General features: G+C 47.3%; 1 protein-coding gene and 1 non-coding gene across 4 annotated transcripts in view; one reads left to right on the top strand and one right to left on the bottom strand.

Annotated features, from left to right (window-relative positions):
* Positions 1-896: 896 nt before the first annotated feature.
* On the bottom strand, positions 897-1,003 carry LOC120367828 (U6 spliceosomal RNA). The gene has a single exon (XR_005582103.1). It is a non-coding gene; the product is annotated as a U6 spliceosomal RNA (small nuclear RNA).
* A 1,024-nt stretch (positions 1,004-2,027) lies between these two features.
* ARHGAP10 (Rho GTPase activating protein 10) overlaps positions 2,028-8,861 on the top strand; it is a 337,781-nt gene continuing 330,947 nt past the window's right edge. For 2 of the 3 annotated variants that reach the window (XM_074396841.1, XM_074396842.1), the window contains exon 1: positions 2,172-2,399. In XM_074396841.1, coding sequence (XP_074252942.1) covers positions 2,246-2,399 — 154 coding nt within the window. In that variant the 5' untranslated portion in view covers positions 2,172-2,245. Of the gene's footprint in view, positions 2,400-8,861 lie in introns of all 3 variants that reach the window. The other variant, XM_003927990.4, reaches the window with a different exon arrangement.

The following is an 8,861-nucleotide window of genomic DNA, read 5'->3' as shown; positions in this document are numbered from 1 at the left end:
ATTTTGGCTGATTCCACTTTTTGCTATTATGAGTAATACTGCTATGAACATTTGTGCGTAAATATTTGCGTGGACATATATTTTCGTTTCCCTTGGGTATATATCTAATAGAGTGGACTTGCTAGGTCACATGGTATCCTCTGTGTTGAATCCTGAAGAAGTGTCAGCAGCCCCTCTTTATGAGAAAAGGTTTGGGTTTCTGTCCAGAGGATTGAGTGTGCTCAGCATTTGGCTGTTTTGCAAGGCCCTCACTTTTCTTTACACTCCTTCTTTTTTTGTCTTTATTCCCCTTTATTTGCCTCTTTGATTCTCTTTTCTATAGACTCCAGTCTCCTGCTGGTTTTAGTAGGAACTGAAGATTTCACTGCCTAAAAGTTATCTGTAAACACTTTGAAGTCTCTGTAGGATGGACATTAGAGTAATAATAACAAAATGGCTTATTGAGTAGGAGGCTTATTTAACTTGTTCGGGAGGGTTACCCTCCTAACAACATGCTGTCTAAACAAATTCTTAATTACCCAGCTCAGAGTCTGAACGTCTTGAGGAATTACTTTGAAGTTTCTTGTTAATATTACCATCACATTATGTAAGTCTATACTGTGAGTTTGTAGATGGAGTTTCTAGTGGCTGCCCGGCACATAATAATTGCTTAATAAATTGCTATTATGAAACGTTACTCTAATGAATTACTAGGGTTTTTTTTTTGGGGGGGGAATCATTTTATTTTTATTTTTTATTTTTGGAGACATTGTTTTGCTCTGTCGCCCAGCCTGGAGTGCAGTGGTACGATCTCGGCTCACTGCAACCTCCACCTCCTGGGTTCCAGCGATTCTCCTGCCTCAGCTGGGACTACAGGCACGTGCCACCGCACCCGACTAATTTTTTTTTTTCTTTTTAAAAATATGGAACGCTTCACGAATGTGTGTGTCATCCTTGCTCAGGGGCCATGCTAATCTTCTCTGTATCGTTCCAATTTTAGTATATGTGCTGCCGAAGCGAGCACCCGACTAATTTTTGTATTTTTAGTAGAGGTGGGGTTTTACTATGTTAGCCAGGCTGGTCTCGAACTCCTGACCTCAGGTGATCTACCCGCCTCAGTCTCCCAAAGTGTTGGGATTACAGGTGTGAGCCACCGCGTGCGGCCTAAGGTATACATTTCAACACTTTCAAATGCCTTAACTTTTTTGAGGACACACTGACAGAACACACAAAATAGGCTTTTTGAGGGCACTGGCATAAATTCTCAGTGATCGTGAGCCCCACGCGGTGAAAACCACACGTTACCTGGCATGTTTTCCGGTGGTTATTTTTAGAATAATAAAGATCATCTCTAGCTACCCAAGCAAGTTTAATCTGCTGAACACAACAGAAACAACTTTTCTGTGGTTTAGCCACCCTCTCCCTTCACCTAAGTCATTTAGTGTGGCTACGCAGAGGAGTGTGATAGGAGCTGCTGGGCTACCCAGAAAACTCTCTTGCCTTTGTAAGGCTTGGATCTCAAGCGGAGATTTACCACGCATCTCACTTTAAATGGGGAAAGGAACCGGGATACGGAAAGAGCCCCCTGTGCGACTTCGTTCCCAGCTCGGGGGTTGCGGGGCGTCCCAGGATAAATGAATCAATCATCTCCTCCTGCAAGGTAGCCGCCTCTGAGTTAGGTCGCCCGCCTGCGGGGACTAAGGACTGCAATTAAGACGCTCCTTCTCCGTCTGGGTCGGATTCCGCGCAGCCGGGAGCCGACTGTGAGTCACCCCGGCCCCGGGAGCCCAAGCGAAGGGGAGGGCCCGCGCGAGCCGCGGGGCGAGGTTCTAGCCCGAGGACGCCTCGCAAGGAAGAGGAGGGGCAGCTGCGCGTGGGGAAGAGCAGTCCGGGGAAGGGAAGGGAAGGGAGGAAGAAGGAAGGCGGAGGAAAGAGAAGGGGGCGAACTGGAACGCGGGCCGGGCGGCGCCTCGGGGAGTGTCGGCCGCGCGGGGGCCGGGCGGGGCGGGGCCGCGGGCGCTCAGGGCTCGGCGGGGGCTGCCGGGATCGGGGCGCCGCGGCTCGCGCTGGTCTCGGCTTCGGCGGCCGCTCCTCGCGCCGCAGGACTCGGCTCCGTGGGACATGTCCGCGCCTCGCTCGCCGCGCGCCCGGGCCTGCTAGCTCCTGCGGGCTCCCCGAACGTGCGGCGCGGCACCTGGCAGCGGCCTCGGAGCTCGGCTCCGGCAGAAGCGCGCGGCGAGTGCACCGCGCCGGGACCGCTGCCGTCATGGGGCTGCAGCCCCTGGAGTTCAGCGACTGCTACCTCGACAGCCCGTGGTTCCGGGAGAGGATCCGCGCTCACGAAGCGGAACTCGAGAGGACCAACAAGTTCATCAAAGAGCTCATCAAGGACGGGAAGAACCTCATCGCTGCGACCAAAAGTAAGCGGGGACGCGGGCGCGGACGGGCTGCGGCGAGGCGGGGGGAGCCTCTCCCGGCGGGAGGCTGGGGGTCTCCTGTCCGGGGAATTCGTGCCCGACCTGTCCGGCTCTCTCTGAACCCGGGGGGGCGGGTCCCTGGGGTCATTCCTCCCCCCGGCAGCGAGGCGAGTTCCCATTCTCCGCGGCTCTGCGGCGGCGGAACGAGCTGCCAGCGGGCCCCGCTTGGCCCCCGCCGAGCACCCCTCGCTTCCTGCGCGCTCCGGTGGACCGACCCTAGGCTCTCCTGGCCCGGAGTCAGGTTTCATTGCTGCCTCAAGCTGCTTACAATCTCTTCTAAAACAGAGGCATCTGTTTGCCTAGTTTTGTCTTGTGATCCCTCAAAAGAACTTTCCTGGGGATTGTTTGAAACCCTGAGGGGGTGTTGAATTTTTCCGGAGTCCCCTTAAGTTTCACCTTTTCCCTCTCATTGTCTGATTTTCCCCTACAGTCTTGTTCTAGGCCCTTCACGTGCTAAACCTGAAAGTCCACCTGGCTTTATGCTGCTTCCGCACATTCCTCCCCTCCGGTGCTGAGGAGGGTTCAAAGATTGGGTTTGGAAGAGTGAGCAGCCAGCCTGCCCTCTAGCCCGGGCGGGCACCGCTCGCAAACAGGGAATTCCACCCCGGTTAGGCTTGATGCCTTCCTTCCCTGAACTCTGTCTTTTGAAAAACTAGGAAGGAAACCGGAGATATAGAAGAGTTAAGTGTATTTTAGTGTAGTTGAGAAGGCTCTTTCTAGGAGAGAGAGGGCCAAAATTCCTGCAGAAATACTGAGTTAGTGATGCTGCTGGAAAATGGGGTGGAATTAGCTACAGTGAGGAGCTGGGCAGCCTGACCATCCCATGGACCCACAACCCCTTCGGAGGATTGCTGTGAATGTCCCCTTTCCCTCTTTAAAAGACCTGCCCATACAGCAGACAGGGACCTGGGCAGTATCCAGCCTTGGGGAGCTGGGTTCTTAGGTCCTTTATCACTCACCTAGATTCCCAATTCAGTAATTCTCAGCCTTGGGTATTCCTTCCTTGTGCATTTGTTTGTAGATACCACCTCAGGGGAACATCCCCCATCTCACTGTTCTCCAGACCGTGCTCTCACCCCCCACCGTCCCCGCTCCATTTTTCATTAAGGACTAATAAAACATATTGAATATACTGTCCTGGGCACCCAGCATGGTGCCTGGCACAGTAAATATGCATTTAATGAATGAGTTGCAGTACATTTCTGTGGGAAATACTTAGTGAGCCATCCCTGTAATTTTGAAAGCAAGTCAGTCAACTTCTCTGGATGATCTCCAAGGTTCCTTTTGGTTTTCTGACCTCTTTGGTGTTGCAGAATCAGGATTGGGACTCACTTAGGGGTTTTTGATTTGTTTGTTTTGTTTTGAAGTCTCTGTTGCTTGAATCAGAAATGGGACTCTGGGACATGTTACAAGTGGGCTTATTTGGTTGAGGGTTTTCTAGATCCTTGGCATCTGGTATGTATGTTGGGTGGGAAGTAGGAGGGCGCTATACATATGGAGGAGTGAGCATAAAAAGGAGGAGTTGGGGGCGGGGGTGCAGAGTGAACATGAGAATGAGCACTTGGTGTTAGCTAGAGTCACTGGGCTGGGAATGTACCTTCTCTTTCATTGGCTGTAGTAGCTCCGCTTGGAGCTAGAGATATGTGGAGAGAGGCCGAGGGCAAAGGCAGTTTGGCCACTGGTAGAAAGCTATTTCTGTGACAGCATATTAACTTTCCTGCTCTTAGAACGCATGCCTTAGGTTCCAACAGGAGCCAGTGCATCTAAGGGACCAGATGTCAGCCTTCCTCCAGACTGTAGCCCTTTTTTTTTTTTTTTTTTTTTTTTTTTTGAGACGGAGTCTCGCTCTGATGCCTAGGCTGGAGTGCAATGGCGGGATCTCGGCTCACTGCAACCTCCGCCTCCCAGGTTCAAGCAGTTCTCTGCCTCAGCCTCCTGAGTAGCTGGGATTACACTTGCCCACCACCATGCCCGGCTAATTTTTTTTGTAGTTTTAGTAGAGACAAGGTTTCACCATTGTGGCCACCCTGGTCTTGAATTCTTGACCTCGTGATCCACCCACTTTGGCCTCCCAATGTGCTGGGATTACAGGTGTGAGCCACCGCCCCCGGTCCAGATTGTAGACTTTTTTGAATTTGTGAGTTGGTATCTTACTCCTTTTAATTCTTGTCCTTTAGCATAGGAAACATAATTTGTAATCATGCTTTTACAGTAATAAGTGTCCTTTTTTTTCCCCCATTATGTTCGTTAAGAATTTAAGTTTAAATTATTTCCCAGAAGGCGACAGGAACACAGCTGTAGCTCCCATGCCTTTTCCCACCTGGTCCGTAAAGTTTACTCTAGTTCTTGTCAAAGACTAAGAGCCTGTAATCCCAGCACTTTGGGAAGCCCACGTGGGCGGATCACGAGGTCAGGAGCTGGAGACCATCCTGGCCAACACGGTGAAACCCCGTCTACTAAAAATACAAAAATTAGCTGGGCGTGGTGGTGGGCGCCTGTAGTCCCAGCTACTCGGGAGGCTGCAACAGGAGTATCGCTTGAATCCAGGAGGCAGAGGTGGCAGTGAGCCGAGATCGCGTCACTGCATTCCAGCCTGGGCAACAGACTGGGACTCCGATAAATAATAAAAATAAAAAGTCGGACAGGCATACTTAGTATATGTACTAAGATAATAAGGGTAGGCTGGGTGCGGTGACTTATGCCTATAATGGAAAACCGTGTCTCTCCCAAAAAAAAAAAAAAAAAAAAAAAAAAAAAAAAAAAAAAAATCCAAACATTAGCTGGGTGTGGTGACGAGTACCAGGAGTCCCAGCTACTCGGGAGGATGAGGCGGGAGAATTGCTTGAACCAGAGAGGCGGAGGTTGCAGTGAACCGAGATCGCACCACTGCACTCCAGCCTGTCGACAGAGACTGCATATATATGTAAAAGACTAAGCCCTGGACTAAGACAGGGGACCTGAGTTGTTTAATTCTTCACTGGATAGGGCCTGGCTCTAGGAAGATTGAGCAGGTCTTATAACTCTTTTGCATCCAGTTTCCCCTCTCTATTTCTTAGGGGAACTAATAAGGTTCTGCAACATTTAAATATGGCTTGTTTGAAATTGCAGTCTAGGTAAATGGTTCACCTACCAGTTGAGCTTTTGTATAACATCAGAGAGTCAAGAAATGACATTAGGTGGAGGATCTACAGAAAGAAGAAAACCCACTAGGTCAGATTGTGTATGTTTCCAGATATTTTACATTTTGTTTTACAAAAATAGCTTTAGAGCATTTCGAGAATTGTGTGTTTAAGCAATTTCAATTTATTTATTTTTTGTATAAAGACGGGATTTCACCATGTTGGTCAGGCTGGTTTTGAACTCCCGACCCCAGGTGATCCGCCCGCCTTGGCCTCCAAAGTGCTTGGAATTCAGGCGTGAGCCACTAGACCTGGCTGTGATTTCCATTTTTAATTGCCCTGCCTGGTGTCTCCTGCATGCATTTCATTCTTGGAAGATTTCAATATGTAATTTTGATGTCTTGACGCTTTGAAATCTTACACGAATATTTAGAGTTTTGAGGCCTATGGGACCTGAAGGCTTACTGATGAGTTTAGTTAGATAACAATCAACAATCAACAAATATTTAGCACCTACAATTTTTTTTTTTTTTGAGACCGGGTTTTGCTCTTGTCCCTCAGGCTGGAGTGCAGTGGCACGATCTCAGCTCACTGCAACCTCCTCCTCCCAGGTTCAAGTGATTTTCCTGCCTCAGCCTCCCAAGTAGCTGGGATTACAGGCACCTGCCACCACGCCCGGTTAATTTTTTTGTTTTTTGTTTTTTTTTGAGACAGAGTCTCACTCAGTCACCAGGCACCAGGTTGGAGTGCAGTGGCGTGAACTCGACTTACTGCAACTTCCACCTCCTGGGTTCAAGCAATTCTCCTGCCTCAGCCTCCCGAGTAGCTGGGACTACAGGCACCTGCCACCACGCTCAGCTAATTTTTTTTGTATTTTTAGTAGAGACGGGGTTTCGCCTTGTTGGGCAGGCTGGTCCGGAACTCCTGACCTCAGGTGATCCACCCGTCTCGGGCTCCGAAGGTTTTGGGATTACAGGTGTGGGCCACTGTGCCCAGCCTAGCACCTACAATTTGTTTAATATTGGAATTAGATACAAAGACTTACAATAGGGTAGAGGCCCTTGGCTTGGAGTTTATTGTCCTGTAGTTGAATTTACTTCAATCTAAAGAACATTTTTGAACTCTACTGCACTGCGCTAAATTCTTGAAGAAACAGAGGATATACACACATACATGTTACAAGGTTAAAAATTTGGTGAAAAGTAAGTATTCTAACTTTTCCAGGAATGAGGGTTTGTATGTTAGAGTGGAGGAGGTTTGTTGGAAGTTTGGAACTCACTGGTGTTTTAAGTAAGGAATAGAACCTTATCATATTGGAAACAAGAGACTAGAACATTTGCAGTATTTGGGGAAGAGTGAAGAGACTGCTTTGGCTGGAACGGTCGTTGTTCAGGGAGTAGTAGGCTGGGGTGAACTTCGGAAAGGTCAGTTCAGACTCTGGAGGGCCATAAAAGCAAGGTTGGGAATGTGGACTTTATATTGTGGAGAGTTACTGAAGGGTTTTCAGCAGAAGGCTGACTTGATAGAAAAGAGATGGTTTAGAGACAGTATTGCACATTTGTGTGTAGGGTGAATTTGGAGATAGCACTGGGGGTAGGGAGGAACTCCAGAGAGAAGAGCCATTGATTTAAGTGGTAGATTTGGAGATAATTCACTCAATTCAATGAATTCTTTGTTCAAATGGCTTTTTTAGTTTTCTTTTTAAACTACTTTCCTTTCTTAGAATAACCAGTGTCCTCTTTCAATGCAGTTTAAACTTTTGTAAGACTTTGTGATGTCTATGTAGTTTCAGTTGCTTATGATTCATATGGGTAGATAGCACAGTTGCCAGAAACAGCAATAAGCCATATATGCTTTTCTCATGTATTTTACACGAGGCAGTCTTGAGAAAACATATCTTGTTCTGTGGAGAAATATTTTTTAAAACAAATAGTCCTTACAGTTACTAAGCACTAATACAGTTATATAAAATGCTCTGCAGTAAACTGAAATTGTCTAGCTCTATGTTTCTGAAGCTGAAGGAACCCTCATTAGTGAGTCTGCCCTCACGGAACAGGCATGGAAAAGGATGTAAAGAACGTTGTTAGTGGCAGAGCCAGGACAGGAATTTATGTCTTCCAAACTTGGTTTTGGTCCTTTTTTTTTTCCTTTGGAGATGGATTTTCACTCTTGTTGCCCAGGCTGGAGTGCAATGGCGTGATCTTGGCTCACTACAACCTCCGCCTCCCGGGTTTAAGCGATTCTCCTGCCCTAGCCTCCTGAGTAGCTAGGATTACAGGTCTGCACCACCATGCCTGGCTAATTTTTTTGTATTTTTAGTAGAGATGGGGTTTCTCTATGTTGGTCACGCTAGTCTCGAACTCCTGACCTCAGGTGATCCACCCGCCTGGGCCTCCCAAATTGCTGGGATTACAGGTGTGAGCCACTGCCCGGCAGTTTTGGTAATTCTTTTAAGCCTCGGCATTTTGATGGTTTTTCTTTGTTTCTCTTAGGAAAAACATAAAAGTTCCCTTTTGTTGTCTTTATGTTTACTGTTTCGGAGAAATATTCTTTTGGGGAAATTGTTTAAGTTGCCATTACGTTAAACCTGAGATTTGGAAGACTAAAAATAATTTTCTTATTTTGTAAACTTGAGCCTCGGTTTCCTTTTTTTGTACGATGGTACTGATACAGAAAGCGTTGAAGAATGAATAAAATGGTGCAAAAGTGTTTTGAAACACAAGTGTAAAATGGTTGTGTAGACACGATTGCCAGTTCAGCCAATATTCCTTTTCCCCTCTGACAATCCAGATTTTGATTTTGTTAAGTATCTGCATCGTTTTCAAATGACTCAGGGGAAAGCAATTCAGGGTAATTTTGATTAATCTAACTCAGTGGTTCTTAATCCTAGCTGCTCAATAAAATCACCTGGGGAAACGGTTGTAAAGAAGCAGTCAGGGGTGAGAAGCTAAACTCTTAACTCAGTTATGATACACCCATTTTCTGGGTTGGTAATCATTAAAAGAATGAGGTTGTATCCCAGTTCTGGCCAGTGAAACATGACAGGAAGTCTTCTAGATACTTCAGGGAGAGGTTTTCTTTTGTCATAGGAGACTCAAAAAAATGTGGTTTTCTACTTTTCTGTATTCTCTTGTGATTCCTGGAACTCCTACCCACTATCTTCGGCCTGAGAGTAAGTGGCATAGTGTGCTAACTGAATTTGGGTTCTGGGTGCTTTTGGGGGACCCATGGGTTTTTCTATGCTTTGAATGTCTTGTTAAATGACATAGGACAGTTTTGAGTTGGG

This window comes from Saimiri boliviensis, chromosome 3 (genome assembly GCF_048565385.1).
Source record: "Saimiri boliviensis isolate mSaiBol1 chromosome 3, mSaiBol1.pri, whole genome shotgun sequence".
In the NCBI taxonomy this organism is placed as follows: domain Eukaryota; kingdom Metazoa; phylum Chordata; class Mammalia; order Primates; family Cebidae; genus Saimiri; species Saimiri boliviensis.
This window is presented reverse-complemented; position numbering and strand designations above follow the sequence as displayed.